The 23,613-nt window shown below is 41.9% G+C and overlaps 1 protein-coding gene across 1 annotated transcript in view; it reads right to left on the bottom strand.

Moving 5' to 3' along the window:
* The window catches only part of iqgap1 (IQ motif containing GTPase activating protein 1), a 62,000-nt gene that overhangs the window by 18,884 nt on the left and 19,503 nt on the right, over nt 1-23,613 (bottom strand). Inside the window, exons 3-15 of the mRNA XM_074659092.1 lie at nt 14,588-14,744; nt 12,658-12,735; nt 11,389-11,465; nt 9,114-9,181; nt 8,586-8,699; nt 7,555-7,733; nt 6,938-7,025; nt 6,695-6,852; nt 6,515-6,599; nt 5,585-5,748; nt 5,116-5,276; nt 4,203-4,327; nt 3,727-3,890 (exon numbers count right to left, since the gene is read on the bottom strand). Coding sequence (XP_074515193.1) covers nt 3,727-3,890; nt 4,203-4,327; nt 5,116-5,276; nt 5,585-5,748; nt 6,515-6,599; nt 6,695-6,852; nt 6,938-7,025; nt 7,555-7,733; nt 8,586-8,699; nt 9,114-9,181; nt 11,389-11,465; nt 12,658-12,735; nt 14,588-14,744 — 1,618 coding nt within the window. The remainder of the gene's footprint in view (nt 1-3,726; nt 3,891-4,202; nt 4,328-5,115; nt 5,277-5,584; nt 5,749-6,514; nt 6,600-6,694; nt 6,853-6,937; nt 7,026-7,554; nt 7,734-8,585; nt 8,700-9,113; nt 9,182-11,388; nt 11,466-12,657; nt 12,736-14,587; nt 14,745-23,613) is intronic.

The raw sequence follows: 23,613 nt of genomic DNA, 5'->3' as shown, positions 1-23,613 counted from the left end.
CTAGCTTGTCGGGCAGGAGGTTAAATAACGCTACAAACTTGCGATAAATTTTGGCAAAGAAAAACTGGCATGGTCATTTTCAAAAGGTGTCCCTTGACCTCTGACCTCAAGATATGTGAATGAAAATGGGTTCTCTGGGTACCCACGAGTCTCCCCTTTACAGACATGCCCACTTTATGATAATCACATGCAGTTTGGGGCAAGTCATAGTCAAGTCAGCACACTGACACACTGACAGCTGTTGTTGTCTGTTGGGCTGCAGTTTGCCATGTCATGATTTGAGCATATTGTTTTATGCTAAATGCAGTACCTGTGAGGGTTTATGGACAAAGCAGCATATTTGCCCAATCCCATGTTGATAAGAGTATTAAATCTCCCTTTAAGGTACATTTTGAACAGATAAGAAATGTGGGATTAAATATTTGAATCGACTGACAGCCCTAACATGAGCATATTTTATGAACATTGCTGAAGAAACCTGAGACCAAATATATTCATTGCCACTGACTGATTTGCTAGAATTGATAATTAACAAATAAAGAACCTTGAACCTCTCTCCGCTGGGGAATATCTCGTCGGCGCTGACCCTTTGAAAGCCAACAGGAAGCTCACGCTATTAACTACTTCCTCTGTCTTCAGCTAATCGCCTCCAACAGCCACATGCACCAATCAACAACCAGAGGCTGGAGTGTGTGTGTGTGTGTGTGTGTGTGTGTGTGTGTGTCTGGCCCATTTAATATAGTGGTCAGCTTTCTGCCCTTTTATGGAAGCAAACGACTGAGGCCCGGCTTGTTATTTCCTATGCCTGTGAAATCAGCAGGAAAATACTTTGCTTTTTTTCCCTCTCCTGTTTTTTCGCTTGTAATTTTTTTTTTTTCTGAGTCCCGTTATAAAAGTGTGACGAGTTCCCACATGATGAATTGGAGGGTTTGACTGGTGGCTGTTGACATTTGAAACAGTGTGGGCAGTGGCCAAGTATTTAGGAGTCTAAGCTTGATAAGATTCTTCCTTTATCTGTGTTTACTCAGGATAAAAACAGACTCCGTACTAAAATGGACACACTGAGAATTACTCTATTTACAGAGTTTGTTCTTAAGACATCGAGGAGAGCGAACATTTAACTCTCCGAGTCGAGGGATTTCACCTCCTCTGCACCTTTGTGCTCCGTCGTAAAACCAAACCCAGCTCCTCTGCTTCTCCTACGACAAACCCAAACATGGTTGACTTCCTGTGACCTCACATGCAAATGTGCTGCACAGACACACATTCATCAGCTCGCCTCACTTCAAGTAAAGAAGATAACACAGTCAAATGAGTCAGAGAGAGCAGAGGAAAGACTGTTCGATGTGTCTGGACGCAGACCAGGTCTCTGGAACCAAAGAGTGGTAATGAAAACAGAAGAAAACCTCAGAGAGCTGAAGAGACAGAGGGAGTAAAGAGGCAGACAGACGTACGACAGGAAGTGAGCGGGGGAAAGATGATCACACCATGACATCAGCAGTCTGGTTGTGTCATGTGGGGCTCAGAGGCCTGAGTCACATGGAGCCATCTGCAAGCACGATGGGTCGGGGATCCCATTGAATTACAACCTCACATCACAATAACACATCTGTGCAGCATTTTAACACATAAACTACTGTATCTTTGACTTGTACATTTTGAGAAGCATCCAGCCATTCATTCAGCCACCAACACCAGACCGCTGCTCGGTTCAAAATACACAGAATATCCATAGAATATATATAGAATATGATTGTAATCAGCATCATGATATCAAAAAACGCTTTTTCAGTATCAATATATATAAAATTATAGCAAATGTTTAACTTGGAAGGAAAAAGCAGCCAGTCCTCCTACTTGATAGTGATAATGTTGTGTGTCCCCAAGTAGGAGTATCGGCATAGGAGTGTTTCCGAGCACCAGAGTCCCTTTAGAAAACCCCTAATTTTACTGCATTGCTCTGATACCTTGCTGAATTTCGGAGGCAGGAGCAGAAGAGCAGAAATCGGAGCTCTTATCCAGCAGCTTACTGCCTGAACTAAATCAAATATTGAACCTCTAACAGCTGCACATTTTTGGTGCCTGACATCTTGTTTAAAGTTAATGTGAGAAACTTTTTTTTATGAAACAGTTTCAGTTTAATTCTGATGCCTCTACATGACCTACATCAGTAAACAAGCCCATCAGAGAGAAGTTAAGCTGTTTCTATATAGTTATTCTTAATGCTCGTCATCGTCAGATTCTGCATGAAACCAGAGGAAGTCATGCAGGTTCACCAGAAACCGCAGACAGACCCAGACCCGGCTTCACTGCAGCCTTCCGGTGTCGCCCCATTGTATGCAACCAGACTGGTGACGAAATTCGCTCCTAGTCATTGTCTATGGGAGGCGACTGATTCGCTGCACAAAGCATGCTGGGATACCTGCAATGCAGACCATCATCAACCTGCAGCAACGCCTACAAACAGCTATGTACAACCAGGAAATGCTAAAAGGAGACTAATGATCGTAGTTGATAATCTATCCATGTAAATAGTTTTTTGTTGTAGGTTCAGAGCAGAAACGATGAACTGCAATTCATCCAGAATCCACTTCTTGAACAGCTTTTTTCCCCCTCATTCGTTAATGTCATAATCATCCATCTGACAGAAAACGGTTTGTACTGATGCTTTTCCGTAAATAAAACACCCTTGTGTGGAGCTAGTAGAAAAGGAGACGAGGGGGGATTGTTGGATGGACAAGTGACCGGTGGTGCAGGGAAGACAAGCTTATGCAAATTGGTCACATACAGTATAGTGGGGCTGCACTGTTCGACCTGCAGTCGGAGCTCCGGAGGGAGGTGGAGAGCAGCAGCAGCCACCACCATGCAGCTGTAGGCTTTATTGCTGGGCCCGCTGGAGGGAAGGGAGGCACGGGAGAACCAGAACCAGGACTGAGCGGGGCAGACTGTCAGAGACCCTGCTGCAGTAAAATGAGAGGTTTTCTAAAGGGACTCTGGTACTCGGAAACACTACCGCTTTTGTCCACAGGAGCCGCCAAAATCGACACCAAAAAAAAAGTTCCTCGTAGTAGCTTTAAATTGGAATAAAAAAGGTGGCAATACTCCTAGTTGGGGACACACAGACATTATCAATACAAGGTAATTAATTACTATTCCTAATGTGAAATACTGATTGTAATTCAGCTGCATTGCCCCGATACCTTGCTGGACTCTGTGCAGTATTTAGGAAGTCGGAGCAGAAATCTGAGCTCTCATCCAGCAGCTTACTGCCTGAACTAAACCAAATATTGAACCTCTAACAGCTGCACATTTTTTGGCAACTCACATCTAGTTGGAAACGGGCCTCTTTTCACCCGTACAATAACTGGATTCATTAGAATCCTTAAAATACACGTATAAGTATGATATACCCAGTCTTACTGTATACAGCCATGACAGCGTTCAACTGTATGAGCTGCAGTAAAAAGCGTTTCTAAAGTCGGTAACTGTAGCCAGGCGGTGTTTGCATGACGTGTTTGCATAATGCTCACCTGAATACTAGACAAACACATGAAAAAGCAAATCACAAAGGGAGGGACCGGGGCACCGGTCGACACGCTATCCAGAGTAAACTTCACCCGAACCTCATACTCATCTAGAGGTTAGAACCTGGACATCTATTTTATAATTCCACCTCCCTACAGCAGAAAGACTGGTGTAGAGCAGTACGTTGTGTTTGTGTCTTACGTGAGCCTTCTCTCTGCGGGCCTCCAGCAGTTTATCGTGGTAGTGCTGAGCCACCGACGGGTCCACATCTGTCATCTTGGCTGAGGGGTTCTGCAGCATGGACAGGGTCTTGGTGGGATCGCCTTCGTCCAGGGCCTCGTTGATCAGCCCGATGGCGGCGATACCTGTACAAATACACAAACAGACGTTCAGAATATAGACCAACTAAAACTCTGTGAGTCTACGATCACGATATAATATGAGAGGATGAGCTGGAAGATGACGTCTGTAATATCGGACAAGATGTGGCCTCATCTGACGATTAACGATTTAACTTACATAAAGCAGCGTTACTCTTTTTGTTGCCAACAAATGACTTAGATTCTATTTTTAAACATGTGACTCGTTGTCTATTTGAATAAATGTGTGGTTTCGAGTCATTGTGAAGTTCCACAGAGGAGTTTGACACCTTTGGGTGTAACTGGTGTGTCTCTTACGTTCATGCTCCTCCTGCACGGTCAGGTTGACTTGGTCGATGCAGGCCTGAATGTCGTTCCAGGTGAGATAGTCGGAGCCTTCCTCTCTGGCTGCTGCCTTCAGACGCATCAGTTCATCCATGTACCTGAGGAGCACACAGGTATCAACAGCTTGTCTCAGTCCCGTCAAGAAACACACAAACCTCAAGACATCACTAACACCCTTTTTACACCATAATTAACACGTAGTATATGCAGGTTTTTTTAAACGGAGCAGAAAACCCCCGCTAAAAATAGGTGATAGACTTCTTTCCCTTTGCCAGTAAATGAGAGGCCTTTCTGGGTTTTTTGGGGTGTGTCACGTTCGACGTCACAAATGTGCGGTAAAACAGTTAACAGCGAAAACGTTATGGTGATTACTTATTTTTTATACTTTTATATACTTAATAAAACTAATTATAATAATAATAATAATAACTAATAAAGATGGTTTAGTTGAGTTTTATTTTGTTTCTGTCGAGTTTGAATGAAGTGTGTTTCGATAATCAGCGAGGTAAAATTACTGTTTCTGTCAAAGGAGTCTGGTGGCTTTGAGGAGCGCATATTAATTGTATGTTTTGTACATAAATAAATTATAATAATTGTCCAAATCCCTGTTGATTTTATTTATTATATATTCACTTCAACTTGCGTCACATAGCATCGTGTCGGAACAGGGCTGAAAATTAGGTGTCCGGTCGACAAAGTTGTCATGTTTCCATCACTACCGATCGGGGCTGGAGGCGATAAATACTCGTGACTACTCTGGAGTCATTTGTCTCGGGAATGACTGTCGATTGCAACCTTTACCACTGAAGACAAAAGCCAGATGTCCAGTGGGAAAGGGGCTTAAGACGATGTGTTACTGACTCCTGATGTGTCTGTGTGCGCTCACCTCTGTGCGTATTCATCCTCCACATTACTGAGTCCAGTGACGGAGCTGGCCAGTTGTTTCCAGAGGGCGCCTCGGTTGCTGACGTCCATCGCCTCGTTCATCAGCACCACCGATGACAGCATCTCCACGGCAACCAGCAGCTCGGGGTGGGACAGCAAGCCCTGCGGAACACGGGACACAATATTTACCTCATACGTCAAACTGCCACTGAAGACTACCAGAGGCAAACAACATGCTGATGGTGTCTCTTTTTATGTGTAGCTCCACAGTTAAATCAGAGGAAACATGAACAGGAACATCAGAAACTCTGAAGCAACTGTGAAGGTGATCTCGTCCTGTGTTTTACCCTCCAAAGCCAAATGATCACATGTTTGTTTTAACCAAGAATGATGCGGAGGTGTGGTTTCTACGTATACTACTGTGCTTCTGTGTATTTCACTGTGTGTGAGCGTGTTTCTTCATTGGTTACCTCGGGGCTTTGCTGCTGCAGGCTGACCAGCTCTCTCTGGTAGAGGTCTGCAGCGCTGGGGTAAACTTCAGGCAGCTGAGCGTCGGGGTTCATCAGCTCTTCCACCGTCTTCTCCGGCACACCCGCCCTGATGGCGGCGTTAATGCGTTCCACGGACTTCAACACTACACACACAGACGCGGGGTTAATTATGAGAACAGATACAGATGTAGAAAGAGGGAAGAAGACAGTTTTTGTTAGAATTAGGGCTGTCAAAGTTAAGGCCACTAATTCCTTTAATGCATTAATGCAAATTGGAATATTTAGGTTGCAAAGGGCTCATTTTTGAAGAGAGAGTGAAGATACTGATATCATATGAAACTAGAAAACCTGATGAATCCATTGGTAGAGAGAAGGAGGTTAAATAATGTTAAATTTAGGCGAGGAAAAACTGGCATGGCCATTTTCAAAGGGGTCCCTTGACCTCTGACCTCCAGATATGTGAATGTAAATGGGTTCTATGGGTACCCACAAGTCTCCCCTTTACAGACATGCCCACTTTATGATAATCACATGCAGTTCGGGGCAAGTCATAGTCAAGTCATCACACTGACACACTGACAGCTGTTGTTGCCTGTTGGGCTGCAGTTTGCCATGTTATGATTTGAGCATATTGTTTTATGCTAAATGCAGTACCTGTGAGGGTTTCTGGACTATATCTGTCATTGTTTTGTTTTGGTAATTGATTTCCAATAATAAATATAAACATACATTTGCATAAAGCAGCATATTTGTCCACTCCCATGTTGATAAGAGTATTAAATACTTGACAAATCTCCCTTTAAGGTACATTTTGAACAGATAAAAATGTGCAATTAACTATGGACAATCATGCAATTAAATATCTTAATCGATTGACAGCCCTAGTTAGAATGTATGTTATGTGCATACTCTTTATGTAGGCTTCTGCAATCTCATTGGACACGACCACGCCGCACTGCAGCTCATCCTTAGTCAGAGCTTCTCCTGGAGACGTCTGATAAGGAAGAAATCCAGATGAGTTTACACTGAGGAGACACTTTGTTGACATAAATGTGCCGCTCGGTTTGCACGCTGACCCCCCTACTGTACCTGGTCTTTATTCTCTCGGTCACCCTGCAGCTGTTTGAGGTACCAGGCTTTGTTCTGGGCCTGCATGTTCTGGACGCCCATGGCTTTAAGGGCCTCGTATAACTTATTCTCATCGCCGCTCAGCAACGACTGTTCGGCTGCACTCAAGGCGTTGCTCACTGCGGGAGAAAAAGGGTTGACATTTCACTGCTGCACCATGGGAACCGAGACAAATTAACGCATACATGTGTTCATGTGACTTACCGTTGACCTTGTTGACGTTGCCCTGGATTTCAGCCTGGGTGAGAAGCTCATCGTAGATATCTCTCTCTGCGTCCACATTCTCCATTTGCTGTCGGAGCAGAGCGAGTAAAATATAACAGCATTACATGTTAGCTTCACTTATCATCACATCCCTCCGGCACGACACCAGAGTAAAATGCATCTCTTTCCAGAAGGTATTTTTGTTGTCTTCTTCTTATTTTGATGTTAATTTTGGTCATTTATTTGCTTTGCCTATTGGCACAACAAACGTTTTACATTCTAATAAATAAATCCTACATTTATCTTTCACTGCAAGAAATTGCTGTTAAGTCTGTGGAGGATGGAGGATGGAGTGAGACCAGTCCATCATCCAGCCACCGCTCTTTATGGTTTCATTTCTGTTGCCCCAGTGGTTTGTGTGGCCTCAGCATTTCACTCTGTCTGATGCCAAATGTTCTTCTGCTTCAGGCTGTATGTTCAATTATCTTCTAATCAAAGCGTGGACGATGACTCGCCCCATTTTTAACTATATGGCCATTTTATGGTCTCTCAAGGATAATGTGCCCCCCCCCCCCCCGAGGCCACCATTCGTCTCGCTTAAGTTCACAACTTCGTACCCGTTTGCGTGAGCTGGCCACCTTCTCTCCCTTGGCCTGGTACAGCGTGTCGTGGTACTGGCAAGCGCCGCTGGCGTCCAGGTTGACCAGCATGGCGTTGGGGTTCTGCATAGCGGCCACCGTGCCCTCCGGTGCACCGTGGTCGATGGCCTCGTTGATGGCGATCACAGCGGCGTGTACTGAGGAGGGAAGAGGAGGAGGTGGTGAGGAGGAGCTGGCTGCATGCGGATATTTATCTGTATGTTTTATCTTATATATTATTGATTGATGATGTTAAGTTTCAATCAATAAATATTATCCTCTTGTCGTACTGATACTTGAACCATAGAAGCAGAAAAGGAGGAGAACGGACATTGAACAGTTTTCCGTGGCAATTTGACCATTGTTTGGGCCGTAAAGAGAGGTATCGATCTTCTCATGTAATCCTTGGCAAGAACGCAAAGTGTATTTCCAAATCTGTCTAACTTTTCCTTTAAATATCATATATCAATATTTTATCTTGTGATTAGATTTTTCTGGAATTCGCAGCAAAAGTCAGCACCAACATACATTCAGTTGGATGCAATTTGTCAGTGATTTTCATGATGAATAAAATTGCTTTTAAAACGTAGAAAGAAGTGGAGAAAAAAGGTGAATTATAATCCCTAAATCAATGCAACTTCAAAACTCTATAGACGAAATAGAAGTGAAGCCATTATCTTGGCAATTTGGGGAAAATCAATGTTGTGTTGCACAAAGACAAAAACAACTAAAGCTGTAATCTTGTCTTGTCATTGACGTAAAAAATATATGAATAAAGCTTTGATTGATTCAGAGAGGAACAATAACTGATCATAACTAGAACTGTGTAAGAAAAAATTATGAATATATGCTTTAAAAACTGAGCTGAAAGGGTTTCTGATCCAAATAATGTCTGATTTACGATGAGCCTCAGAGGACTAACTAAATAACTAACTAACTAACTAACTAAGTAGGACATCAACTAAACTATATAATGTGCATCTATCAGATCCCGCCCTCTCCCTTCTCACATGCAGCTTCATCCACCGACAGCTCATTGGCCAGGATCCCTCCAATCTTGCTGAAGGCGGGCATCTGGATCCCGTACTTCTCCAGCTCGCTCTTCATGTTGTTGATCTCCTCCTCTGTGGGAGAGAAGACACAGAGCAGAAGGAGCAGGTCAGTGGCTGGTTTAGACAGGGAGGTGAGACACTGTGGACACAGACTGGTCCTGACTCATGTGTGAGAATCAGGGTTCTGGCTCTGGGACAAGAAGCCGAGCGGGAACTCAACTGACAGGAAAAAGCTCTCACTATTACTAATGACTTTCACATTTCCAGCAGCTCCTCCACACTGTGGCCTGCTGAGGAAAACAAACCCTCTGTGCTCCTCCTCTTCCTCTCTCGGTGCTGCTTTCAGGGTGCAGAAACATTTTAAACTTCATGTTAACTTTGGCAACATGGCGACATCTGTAACGCTCTGGATTTAAGAGGACATAATCGGGTTAACGGGGACACAACGAGGAAAACAGATGCACAAGACTTCGTGTTCATGCTTACCAGTGAAATCTACTTTTCCATACAGATCCTGGATCTGAGGGGCCAGGCCGAGCTTGAACAGGTACAGGCTGTAGAAGAGGACGGAGAAACAATAAATAAAGACACACGACAGGATATACAGTAGCAGAGGTGAAAGGTCACACAAGAACAGGAGCAAAACAAATACGCGCAAAGCCATTTCATGCTTGAGTACAACTTCAGTAAAACATGATTACCACAATAAAAAGAGACAGGTCAGACAAAGCAAATATCAGAATTCAACCCTGTCGTTTTAGGACAAAGAAACAGATGTTTCAACACTCGTGTCATTTTGTGAAGCTGCAGATATTGAGGGATAATTATTGAGGTAAACCAATAGATAATGTGCTGCTTTCAGAGGAGTAAAAACACTCTCAGATTCAAAAAATAAGAGACAACTAGAGACCATCTTGTGAAGGGATCACACCAGCGGTGACGCCAAATGGCACCAGGGGTGTAAAGTGGCCCCTTCCTCACTTCCTACTCCCCCTCCTACGTCCGGCACCCTTGGTCAGACCACACCTCTCTTCAGACTTGACCTTTATTTTGATCTCAACTACACACCCTGTGAAGTTACGTGACTGCGTCTCACATGGTTGTGACAAAATCCGTCCACAGACAGTCTGACATATTAACGCCTGGCAGAGAACTCTAAACCACTTCTGTGGTTCTTCCCGCCAGAACCACATTGTGACTTATGACTCACACACAGACTCACAAGGTGGAAACAATACCAGCCACACGCCGTCACGGATGGTAAGGTGTTGAAAGAGTATATGTTATATGGAAGAGAAGAGAAGAGGAAGAAGAAGAACAAGAACAAGAAGAGAAGAAGAAGAAGAACAAGAAGAGGAGGAGGAGGAGGAAGAAGAAGAAAAGCAGGAAGAGGAGGAGGAAGAAAAGGAGGAAGAAGAAGAAGAGGAGGACGAGGAAGGGGAAGAAGAGCAGGAAGAGGAGGAGGAAGAAAAGGAGGAAGAAGAAGAAGAAGAGAAAGAAGAGGAGGAAGAAGACGAAGACAAAGCAGAAGAAGAGGAGGAGGAAGAAGAAGAAAAGCAGGAAGAGGAGGAGGAAGAAAAGGAGGAAGAAGAAGAAGAGGAGGACGAGGAAGGGGAAGAAGAGCAGGAAGAGGAGGAGGAAGAAAAGGAGGAAGAAGAAGAAGAGGAGGACGAGGAAGGGGAAGAAGAGCAGGAAGAGGAGGAGGAAGAAGAAAAAGAGGAAGAAGAAGATAATGAGGAAGAAGAAGAGGAGGAGGAGGAGGAAGAGGAAGAAGAAGATAAAAAGCAGGAAGAGGAGGAGGAAGAAAAGGAGAAGAAGGAGAAGAGGAAGAAGAGGAGGAAGACGAAGATAAAGCAGAAGAAGAGGAGGAGGGAGAAGAAGAAAATCAGGAAGAGGAGGAGGAAGAAAAGGAGGAGGAAGAAGAAGAAGAAGAAGAAGACAAAGCAGAAGAAGAATAGGAGGAGGAGGAGGAGGAAGAGGAAGAAGAAGGAAGAAGAGGAGGAGGAAGAAAAGCTGGAAGAGGAGGAGGAGGAAGAAGAATGGGAAGATGAGGGAGAAGACAAGGAAGAGGAGGAAGAAGATGAAGAAGGAGGAGGAGGAGGAGGAGGAGGAATAGAGCTCCAGTCTGGTTCTTGATAGACTCAATCAGAGCTTTATGTGTCGACCTGAATCCATTAAATTGGGTGAAATGTGTTTTTTCTTGATCCTCCGTCATCACCTCCTCTGAGCTCTGAGCTGCTACTCAGCCGTCAACATCAACTACTGGTTATAGTTCTGTTATTAGAGAATAAACTGTATCATCACCAGTTGGACCAACTATGTTGAAGGTTTCCTGTGGTCTTTTAATATAAAGACAGTTAATGAGCGTGCTTCTGTGGCATCTGGGTGGTGCAACACCACGCCTCTGCTCTGCTGTGCCGTGCATCCATTCTACCTGAGGAGGAATGCTCTATTAAAACAAACCGCTCCACAGCCTCTTGTGAACCACTGAATGCCTTTCTGCTGAAAAACTGCACCGTTCACCTCATAAAAACGTCACAGGCCTGAAACATGCTCAGACCACAGATGTGAGCGGACCGCAGCGAATATACACAGCGTGTCAACTTGTTGGAGCGCTCACACAGCACCGTCCAGTGAAAGAGGAACTCATAGGATCTCCTACGACAAACATTTAAAACACAACAGCTGTTTGTTGTTTCTGTGGTTTTCTGATGTTCAAACTTCACGGACAGAGAGAGACAGAGAGACAGAGTTAGAGTACCTGAGTGCGTGTATACAGTAGATGCAGCGCGGCATGTTCTTTCTGTCGTATATGTCTGTGGTTTCAGGGTAGAAGATCTGAAACACAGACGGGGAACAGTGAGTGAATCAGCAGGTCGACGGTAGCATGCCAGCGTGCCGCAGCATGTGTGCAGCAGTGATTCAGGGTAGTGGCGCTAATGAAGGATTACACAACGTACATGTGCATTCACACGCCCCTGGCTTTGTCTGAAATGGAAAAAGACTTGAAGCTGCCAATCGCTGATATTTTGGGCTATTTCTCAATTTTTTTGTCCATGCCAACACGATGACAAGTATTCAGAGTTTCCACAGAGTTAACAGGGTGGAAAACTCTGAGAAGAAAACACTTTTACTATAATAGGCAACTGTTTACTTCTTTTAGACTGAGTCGTCATTTAAAGGAGCATTTCAACATATAAACTACAAAACTACTGACATTTCTCCTCTCTAGCATGAAAATCAACTTGTGCTGACTGGAAAACTTGTTTCGAGGTAATCCATCGCTACGAACAGTGACTACGTTTACATGCACACTTATATTCTACTATTATCTCAAATATGACAATATTATGAATTTGATACGGGTCATGTAAACCTTAGGGCTGTCATTCGATTAAAGTATTCAATCGCTATTAATCGCATGATTGTCCATAGTTAACCACAATTAATCGCTCATTTTTCATCTGTTCAAAATGTACGTTAAAAGGGAGACTTGACTATGACTTGCCCCCAAACTGCATGTGATTATCATAAAGTGGGCATGTCTGTAAAGGGGAGACTCGTGGGTACCCATAGAACCCATTTACATTCACACATCTGGAGGTCAGAGGTCAAGGGACACCTTCCTCGCCAACATTTAGCGCAAGTTTGGAGCGTTATTTAACCTCCTTCACGACAAGCTAGCATGACATGGTTGGTACCGATGGATTCTTTAGGTTTTGTAGTTTCATATGATACCAGTATCTTCACTCTAGCTTTAAGACTGAGCCTGTAATTTAAAAATCAAAAGTTGCATTACTGTGTTAAAGAAATTAGTTAACAAATTTGCGTTAACACCCAGATATAACCAGAATAAATACAAAACCACAAGGATAAATATTTCTAAACAGAATCTTGGTTGAAGGTTTTACTAACTGGTCCAGGAGGAATCCCTGATGCCTGATATTTAATACAATAAAGTTTATCTCTGACTATCGTTTCAATAGTAGGTGTATTTGCATGTGAGAGACGGTGTTGGACGGATGCTCACCTTTGGCAGTCCCTTCTCTGACATGGCGTTGAGCCACTGGATGACGTTGTCTGTGTGTCTGAAATGGAGACCGGTGGCCTGAAAGAGAGAAACCAAACGTCAGGACACAACAAACATGTTGCTCAGCTCCAACTCAGAGACTCAGAGACTCCAGACTCATTCACACTGACAACAAGAGCTATAAACTGAGGTCCCATTCATCCAACAGCTCCAACAAGGCAGAGAACACACACTGAGTGTCACACACTGGACTTTAAAGATGTCAGTAAAGACTACATGGAGGTTTGCAGAACCACAAATATCTCCCGGTTACGTCTCAGACCACAATGATGGAGATTAAGCTGTTCTCCTTTACACGACTCCATAAAAGGCAGAGAAGTGTTTTGTGGCCAAACGACACCACAGCTAAGTCACTCTTTGGCTTCAGAACACTTTGGTATGATGTATGAAATCGAAACTTCCTGCTTTTACAAAAGCTATGAAAATGACGGCTCTGTTTAGGGTGACTATCCTGCTATTTTTAAATCTAGATATTTTGGTTTGAGTTGCCGAGTGTTGGAGATATCGGCCGTAGAGATGTCTGTCTTCTCTCCAGTATAATGGAACTAGATGGCACTCGGTTTGTGGTGCTCAGAGCAGAAATCAACAGCAACGTCTCTTTCCAGAAATCATGACCAGGTTACTCAAGATAATCCACAGACCTCGTTGAGAGCAGTTTCATGTAGGAACTATTTTCTTTTTACCGAACTGCACCCACCGATTGAAATCACCGCACAGAAGGAAGCGGCTAAGCCGAGGAGGACGCCATTAATGTTTACATCTCGTGCCATCACGACCACGAGCCTCTCTATCCATGAGTACATGCACGCTTCCTTCTGCGTGGAGACACTGTTAGCGGGTGTAGTTCAGTAGAGAGAAAACGGTTCCCAAATTGGAGAAACAGACCGCAACAGGCGCTATATTTAGAATATTTTCGCCAGTTTACCTTGCTATCTAATAGCTATGTTTCCGACGGGGAACTGAAGCCGTTGTATCCATCTATGCTCTCGCCAAAGCCACCAGACTCCATTGAAAAAACTGTAATTTGACCTCGCAGAACACGGGTGTTGCAGGTCTACCGCTGCCTCAATCGGTTAGTTTGTCTTATTGTGAAACTTTGGTTCGTTCGGATTTCAACTCCCGTGTTCTGCGAGGTAAAATTACAGGTTTTTTTCAATGGTTGCTTTGGCGAGAGCATAGATGGAAACAACAGCTTCAGTTCCCCGTCAGAGAGGGCTGTCTGACGGCAAGGTAAAGCGGTGAAAATAATCTAAATATAGAGTTTTTTTAAGAGTCTAAAATGCGTTTTGCTTCTGCCCCCCTTACCACAGCAGTACATTGCTTTGCTCCTGTGCTGGTACTCCTGTCTGTTTCTCCAAACCGGGGGTGTGCCGACCACCATCTACTGTAGGTACGTCATTTTTTTCATGATTCTCATTGAAAACCTGCTGACAGTTGTTTTACCTGCTAAGGGAAGTATGAAAAGGATTGCATGTTGGTCTGATCGTCCAACACGTTAATACTCATCTGGCTATTGATTGTTCCGAGAGGAGGATCTTTTAATTAACACAACCATCAGGTCTGGTTTTCTACTTGAGAACTAACGAAGGCTGGATTTCTTTATGACTTGCTGTGGATATTCAAGATTAGACTATTTACTTTACTAAGTCACGACTCCAAGCAGGTGATGTTTTTAACACGATTTGTAATCTTTCAGGTTTAATCTCTTTAACAGCAGAGTTATTTTAAAGCACATAACTTGGACGTGGAAACGCATGCAGCTATACAGCTCACATCTCTCTGACATCTCAGTGCCTGCTGGCTTTAGTGACTGACGATCAGATTACGGTGATTTTATCTTTCTCTGATGTATATAAATACACGTCTTCACCTTGTAGCGCGTCTGCTCGCGGTCGTAGATCTTCTTGAGGGAGACGGTTTTCGGGGCGAAGAAGTTGCCCAGTTTGGCCAGATAGACGCCGTTCCTCAACCCCTCCTCCAGCTCCGTGGTGGGAGGCAGCTCCTCGTCCAGACAGGCCTCCATCCATCTGCAGAGACACATCATATATCACAGTCAACACAAAGACTACATAAACATACAGCTTAGTCTGCCTACAGGGATAATCACTGTTGTTGAAACGTCTACCATTTCATTTTTCTTATGAGAACCACAACACAATCAAGACAGCTCTTCAAAGGGGTTTCATTTAAACATTGCTGTCCTGCCAGTTGGAAATAGAAAGCAGTGTTAAATACAACGTCTACTAACTGATGAAAGATAACAGAAGTGTAGTGTGCAGTCAAATCAGTTCTAGAAATATAAAAGCAGCGTGGCTGTATGAAACTGAATCATTTCAGTTACATGTGGAGCAAGAAGGATGTTGAGGTGTGTTCAGGTTAAATAAAAAAAGTTGCTTTATGTTCATTTAAAGTGAGTTGTGTTCACATTAACAGTATCCTATTAAAGAAGCACTTCTCTTGATCAAATCAACTGATCAGCCTTTTAATTAGCACATTCATCCTGTTGGTCAGACGGTAACAAGATGTGGAAAAAAACTAATCTGAAGTCTCCCCCAAAGCAATCGATACTCTCTTTGGAATCCTGATTACTTTTGTGATATCCTGACTTTTCATCTAGCTTCACCAACATTTCCACTTGTCCAACACTTCAGTTCATGACAGGATCACATCTCCAAACAGTGCCGCCGCTAGGCACACACGCTGTGTTACTGTTACTGTTACTGTTACTGTTACTGTTACTGTTACTGTTACTGTTACTGATGCATTCTGGTCAGATTTATTAATTAAAAAAAAAAAAAAAAGTTTGATCTTGAAAAAATCTTCTTAAAAAAAGGGGGTGTCTCACAATCGAGGTCAATATGGCAACTATATTATGAGCAGGTTAGGAGGCTATGTCAGTCCTGTATGCACAAAGATAGCACTGTTTAAGAACCCGGCAGGGCACGCTTAGTGAGCGCACAAAACGTATAGTAGGGGGGCGCCAGCTAATATCTTGCCGAGGGCACCAAATTGGTCTCTAAAGCGAATGCCTGCTATCCTGTTACCCTCAGCTGTGCTTTGAGATTAATACTAGTATGCTAAACGTTACCATGAGGATGCAAACATACCATGCATGCTACTGTTTGCAGCCCTGACGATGTAAAGCGCAGCCTGAGAGGACTGGAAATAGACACACTTTTGATTTAAGCAACAACGTGGTATTTTTTTTGCAGGTTATCAATCCAAAAATATCAAGAGGCAGCTTGTGTTAACGGTTAACACAGAACTATATGACTTAAATGGTGGCGTTACAAATTTGAAGGATTAAAATTGATGAAGAAAGCAAGCACCTTTTCATTTTTAGGAAGTGTTAACCATCAAAGATCAATTATTATTATCGCTCAGCTTCCCGTTGATTGACTGACTGCAATCATATTAAATAATGAGGCGTGAGGATCATTCGTCACCGTGTTAGAGATGATAATGGTGTCAGTGGGTGAAAAGGAGTACAACTCCTATACATTCCTGCTGTGTTTTACATTAAGCTCATGAATTATTCTGCGGCGATAAAACCAGTCTGGCCGAGGCTGGAGGCCTAACCTCCTAACCTGGCCTGTGGTAACCTCTCCTCCCGAACGCAGAGTTCCCAGCATTCCTCCTGTGTGACATTTCATTTCTTTTAGGTCATATCGTGGAGTCACATTCCTGCTGTGTGCCCGTGTCAGCTCTCGGCCACAGAGAGGAGACACGCTGAGCTCCCATACTGGGACGAGCCTGGTGGACTGGATTCCACCATCTCATGTCATCACCGCCCAGTAACCACGGAGGAAACCAGTCCATTCCTGTCCCTGAAAATATCTGTCAGATATCGATCTGTTTAGAGTTCATTTAAGAGGAGAAGATGTAGAGATTTTAACAGATAGGCGGACACGAGCTCACCACAGGAGGTATGTGAGAGTATTAACATTCTTTAGCTTCTATTGTTTGACAGCTTGTTAGTGAACATTTGGTGTCTGATCACAGTTGTGCTTGATTTATCAATATTTGTTCTTCCACTGTAGCTACACTGCAAAAAAGTCAGAATTTTAAAAGGTGGCTTTTCCTGTAATACATTGGATCATCTCAAGGTCCAATTACACCTAATTAGATTCACTGAACAACACAGATCTGGACAACTGGGTCAGAGGTCACTGCAACAAAAGAGTTTTCTTAAGCCCAGATCAGACAGAGCGCGTTTGAGAGTGAGAGAGTGAAGTGTTTTGAGCTTGAGATGCACCGATCCAACTTTTTCAGTCCCGATACCTGAGCTTTGAGTACCGATCCGATACCAGTCTTTAATCAATAGGCTGTATGCCTCACTGTGTGGAAGTGACTGGGATCACTCTTTTATGTGTAAGGCAACATCAGGCTTCACTTAAACATTGCTTTTCTAACTTTGTAAATCAAAATTGCATCTCTATTTCGTGTGCTGCTTTTTTGTTGCAGAGTGTTTTCCTCACGTTTTTACAGGAGCGCCGTGAACACTTTGAGTTGACTCAGAGCGGAAAAGCGCCCAACGTCATTAGCGTTTAATAATCATTGTGGTGACTTCTGCTGGATACCCGGAGCTTTATGACTTTACCAACCGTAGTTACCATGATCTGAAAAGAAAGCAGGAGGCCTGGAGGCAAATTAGCGAGTTACTTGAGACTTTGGGAAAGTTGTTTTCATTCATTTAAACTGTACTATTAATTAGGGCTGTCACGAATACCATTTTTTGAGCCTTCGAAGCTTTGGTGAGTAATATTTAAAAGGTATTCAAAGCCACACACGCACCTCTAAACACAAGAGTAATGCATAATGTTGTGGGATTATTCCTTATTTAATGGGCTATTTTGGGATTTACAAACAATGTAAAGTGGTCGTGCACTTCCAAAACCGTAGTAGACCGGTGCTGGACCAGTAGAAGACAACAATGAAAGATGTAGAAGCATGTCCGACCGCAAACTATAGCTCACTTTAAGTGCAATTTATTGGCACATCTTAGTTAGTAATGTTTCAAGTCAATGCTCTTCTTCAGACTTAATAAATCTGCAGCGAGACGCCATATTAAAATGTATACATTATTATTACATACTTATATAATAAAAATAAAATAAAAATGAAGCATTCGAATAGTGATTTAGAGGTCGATTATTACCATGGGAACGGTCGAAGCAAATCGGGTCAGCTATTACTATTAACTATTAGGTACAGTTAATGGTTTGTGTTAATCTAATATTAACAATCATTTGGTGGTTGCCTAGCAACAATAAAAACAAAACAAAAGACGCAGCAAACTGCAATAAACGCTCTGTCCGATCGGGCGACTTCAACAACAAAAAAAGGCAGTGCTGTGCACCTTCTTCATTCATTATTCTACTTTTAGAACTGCTGTATGTGAAAAGTGCAGAAAATCACCCTGTTTCCTCCTCAGTAACGGACGGCGGTGTCTGTTCTGCTTTATTAAGACCTCCAAATATCAGCTCCGATTATGAAAACCTTGAGTTTATCATCGGCTGTGAGGAATTGAGGAATTTCACAGTGAGGTCAAACACGGCCTTTTTGAAAAAGGCAAACAGTCTCTCTCTTTTCATCTGCTCTAAGAAAACACTCCCACTCTTCTGTAACTGACGTCTTTGTCAAGCAACGACAAGGTTAACTATATCCTGAGTGAGATTAAAAGATTCCTTTCCTCCTACAGACAGACCCCCCCGCCCCCCGTCCCGTTACACACACCCACACATTACTGGAGCGTACAAACTTTTCAGTTCTTGTCAGGACATTTGGTGCTCGTACCTCGTACCAACACATGAAAATACACTCACACCCACACTTCTCAGTGCAGAGGCCAGCTAACACACACACAGCTGAAACAACTCCCCTCCCAGGAAGTCGTGACATGGGGTCTCCAGACAGGCCCGCTATTGAGGCCGAGGTGACCGACCCGTGGAGCGAGGCCTGGGCCTGCCAGCCGGGAACAACCCCCTCCTTTCACTCCACACCGGAGCAGTGAAAGGCTCCATAAAGACTGCTAACTAATGGCTCTTTTATCAGGCCTACACACCCTTTCCAGGCGAGCACAAACACAGACACACCCTCCACCTCACCAGTAAGAACTCAAGCTATGAACGGGATTCATGAATGTCGACGACTGGCTGGCCAACATCAGCGTAGAGCAGCCAAAAGATGTCTCATGTTGTGATAGTTATGACTCTGACAGGCCGGTCTACAAGCAGAGAATAACCACAAATATGAAAGCATTGTCTGGAATTAGTCTAAACAAATAACACGTCAGATGTGATACAGTTTGTGAAGGTGCAAGAGCATCCTCTATGTGAAGGCTAATGCTACGTTCATGTCATACAGATCATAATAATGAGCAGCCAAGTGGGAAAATGTTCACATCACCCTCCGTGTTGTGATTAAAAATACTACCGTACAATATCTCCCACTTAACAAAAGAACTACAAGGCAAACCAGTGGATAAATGGCTGCAAATATATCCAAATAAAATCTGATATTAACATTAAAATAATCAAAATAGGCAATTAAAAAGGAGCAATACACGGTTTGTATTTGGTTTCATTTGTTAACAAACTACCTCAACATAATATAAGGAAGAAAGAGCAAATATTTTACGTTTGTTACAGGCAAAACAGTTGATAGGACTATCATGGAAAAATGTAAATATATTGGTAAAGGGCTAAAATAACTGTCTGCATGTATATCTTCCATATTATATTGATGGAAAACAGTACGGGGTTCTTTTATTAATTATCTTGAACATACAGAACCAAATTTTATATATATTGTTTTACTTTTAATTTATATTTATTTAATTATTAATGTATTCTTATTTAATTTTTTGTCATGTGTATGTTTATACATTGATATAGTTATGTATAATTTATGTTTCTTGAAAATGGAATAAATAAAGAGTGAAAAATCATTTTTCATCTTTTAAAAAAGTAAAATAAAATCTAATAAAATGTATTTTTTTTCAAATAAAACAAATTAAAATCTAATAAAGTGTAAAAAAAAACATTATTTTCATTTAAAAAAAAATCGAATAAAGAAAGTGTAAAAAAAAACACTACAAATATCTAATTATCAATTATTAAATGTTACCGTATGAATTTAAAAGTAATTTCAATGAACGAACTTTGGTCCACAAAAGTTCAGCATCACTGTAACCATGGTGACGGCTAGCATAACTGACATTAGGAAGCTACCACAACTGTACCCACAATGCTAACATCAGAGTATTTAAATCCTTCACGTCTTTGGCAGCAAACAACTGAGTAGAGACACGGAGTACTGAGAAACTGAGTACTGAGAAACTGAGTACTGAGAAACTGTTGTGTTGAAATACACTAATTACACTAATTAATCAGCACAGATGTGACGTTGTTTACATGCTCCCACACCCTTCATCAACCATTCATTAACACAGAATACAGAGTAGTACTGTACCAGCTATGCTCACAAATCTAATCTAGTTAGCAGAGACATAATGGTTATTTAGCAGCCACTGTTAGCAGAGCTACAGTAACCAGACACTACACAATGTAAACATGTTTATATTCATACATTTATGGATAATTAGACTGTTATCCAGCCTAAAACCAACAAAAAAAAACATGACATACTAACATAATAATCTAATTTCATAAATCACACGATATCATACAGACCGTAAATATGAGCAGACAAACACAGCCTCCTGGTTGTAATCACCACTTGACAACCATTACTGCAGTGTTCATTTCATCAATGAAAACTATTTATTGATTTTTTTTTTTTAATTATTTAAATTAAAAGTAACCTTATGTATTATGTATACATTAAAATATAGGCTATTCAATTATTCATCAAAGACGGACGTTAATATTAGGTGAGCATTTTCATCAAAAGACTAAAACTAAATGAAAATCTGGTGCTACAATGAACACAATTACATATAAAAAATAACCCCAAACTGGTACCAAAATGTTGTTTGTATCAGGTTTAACTTGTTAATGAACTGCCACTAATATATAATATAATAAAAATAGCTAATTTAATGCATGGTGTGAATAAAGCATGAGGCAGTTTTGATCCTAAATTAGGTTAGAAATCAATAAAACAGTTGATATTAACATGTAAATAGTGGGCTGTTGTTCAGAAATGGCTGATTTCAGATTGTCAATTATACTGTAAACCAATATTAAACTAGAGGGGCACTTGGAGAGTGCAGACCCCCGGACCATTTCTGTAAAATAATGCACATATCCGCCCCGTAAGATATTTTTTATGTACAAAAGGGGGGCCCATAGATACCTGCAGAACAGGTTTGGGAACCACTGATTTAATGGGCTACACCCTTACAAGAGGTTTAATGAAAATAAGGCCAGTAGTTTTTCCGTAATCCTGCTGACAAACAGAGTGAAACATGACCTCCTTGGCAGAGGTTACAAAGATGAGGAACACAATATGATCATAATCTGGAGTATAATATCATATTCTGTGTTAGGACTCTGCAGACTAAACTAACGGGCCAAATATTGAGAGTCTAGCTGGATGTTTCTGTTTCCTCCCAACCTCTGGAGCAGTAACAGTTTCTAAATAACAGACATCAAACAGCACTTCAGTACAGGATGACGTGGAAACACCACAAATCATTATCTCATCCGTCCCGCGTGTGCAGGCAGGAAGCTGAAGTCGGTGGCGAGTTCAGAGGTCAGTCTCATAGGAAGAGGTCGGCTACTGACACAGGAAAGACACACGGATACCTCGCCAGCAGAGCGTCTCCGGCTGCTGTCGAGGTGCATCCTCTGTTTGAATCCTACGAGCTTCTCCTGCAGCTCGGCTTTACTTAGATTACTCTGGCTGCAGGGGGTCCGTTAATAAAGTTTAATCCATGAAGATGAAGAAACTTTGGATTTCAGTTTCATACTTCCTCTTTCCCAGGTTTCACTGTGAGCCACAGGCACAACGCTTACGCCACAGTTAATGTTTAATAACCGCTGAGCTAACAACCCACAAGCCTGGCTATTGTAATGCTGTATTGTTCTCTTGTCGCTCTCAGGGAGCGGCCTAATAGCTTTCATTGCCTCATTGTTTGGAGACGTTGGATCAGGACAATGACAATTTGTGTCTAGTGTGCAGCAGGCTAATGAGCCTTACATTACACCAATCCAGCATCTTCAAGTGATTAAAAAAAAGACATTTTAATATAATCAGACTGAGCCGAAAAATGATTTGCAGATCAAAAAGATGTTGAGGCATTTAAATATTTAAATTTGGCTCAAATGATGTTTCAACAGCATTTAAATGATTAAATGTCAACATGCAGCAAGTCCTACATAGTTAAATATACTAGTATAATTCCCTTTTCCTCCAAAAGTAGTGCATAAATGCAGATTTCTTTAAACACAAAGCTGCTAAAAATAGGTGATAGACTTCTTTCCCATTGCCAGTAGACACCTTTCTGTTAAAACAGGGTTAGTGAACAGAGAAAACATTAAGGTGGTTTCTTCTTTTTTGTACTTTATCTGTGACTTATTCAGTCTCTCTTTTAAACTCTCAAACCAGAGTTGGTGATTGTTGGAACAGTGGAAAGACTAACTAAGATGGTTTTGATGGGTTTTATTTTGTTTATGTCGAGTTTGAGTGAAGTGTTTTACGATGATCAGCGAGGTAAAATTGCTGTTTCTGTCGATGGAGTCTGGTGGCTTTGAAGAGAGCATACTGATTGTATGTTTCATATGTTAATACATTATAATAATTGTCTAAATCCCTGTTGATTTTATTTCTTATATATTCACTTCAACACCCAGGTGTCATGTTTCCATCACTGCCGATTAGAACTGGAGCCGATAAATACCCGTCACTACTGCAGAGTCATTTGTTCTGGGAATGAATGCTGATTATAACCTTTCCCACTGAAGACAAAAGACAGATTATAGTGGGTTTATGTCCAGTGGGAACGGGACTCAATATAGGCGTTAAAATGTTGTTAAAACACTAATTATATATAACATCCGTGTCCAAGAAGACTTTTCATTTTTGAACCGAGTATCACCAAAATGATGCTTACAGGGAAGAACTGCCATGCATATAGAAATTGTCAAGTCAGCATCTTAGTCAGATGATCTTAAATCACATGAAGTGCATACCAGGCCTTAAAACAACTGGAACTACTTTACACATCTAGACTTCTGCTCAGTCATGCAATTTATTTAGACACTGTTTGATTCTGAATTTACCATCAGAGACCCCCCAGAAACCAGATGCAACCGTCACAAACAGCTGCATGAGGTGTGATTTTCTATTCTGCTGCGTCAACATCAACGTCTTCCAGTTATTATTTCGTGGCACTAAAAACAAAGAATGTTGCAGGCTATGACGCATCCTGCTGGACTATAACCATAAATTTAACTAAATGAGGTTACAGAGAAACATATAAAAGCTTTAATTGACTTCAATTAACTATAACCACTAAAACCACTATCCCGACTGTTTGAGAGAGAGAGCGACACGAGACCGAGGCCAAGCGCTGCTGCAGGAGATCCAGATGTTACTCGTTAAATGTGTCCTTAAGACAAACTTCTCGTTGCCGTTTCACAATAAAAGCCTCGCTGCAACAAATGTAACTGGAAGTAGATAATTATTGGTCAGTTATAGTGCTGAAAATGTGAGGAGACGCTGCTTTTCTCTGTAGTACGATTGTCAAGTGAATATCTTCTGGTTCAGGACAAAACAGGAAGTTTGAAGACGTCACTTTGGGCTTTGGGAAGTTTTGCTGACTATTTTTAAACTTTTTTCTGACTAAACAAAACAAAAAAATCTACATATTAAAATGGACTGTGAGGAACTTTTAACTGGTTATGAAACAGTCTCTATTTAATCATGATG

This window comes from Sebastes fasciatus, chromosome 2 (genome assembly GCF_043250625.1).
Source record: "Sebastes fasciatus isolate fSebFas1 chromosome 2, fSebFas1.pri, whole genome shotgun sequence".
In the NCBI taxonomy this organism is placed as follows: Eukaryota; Metazoa; Chordata; class Actinopteri; order Perciformes; family Sebastidae; genus Sebastes; species Sebastes fasciatus.
This window is presented reverse-complemented; position numbering and strand designations above follow the sequence as displayed.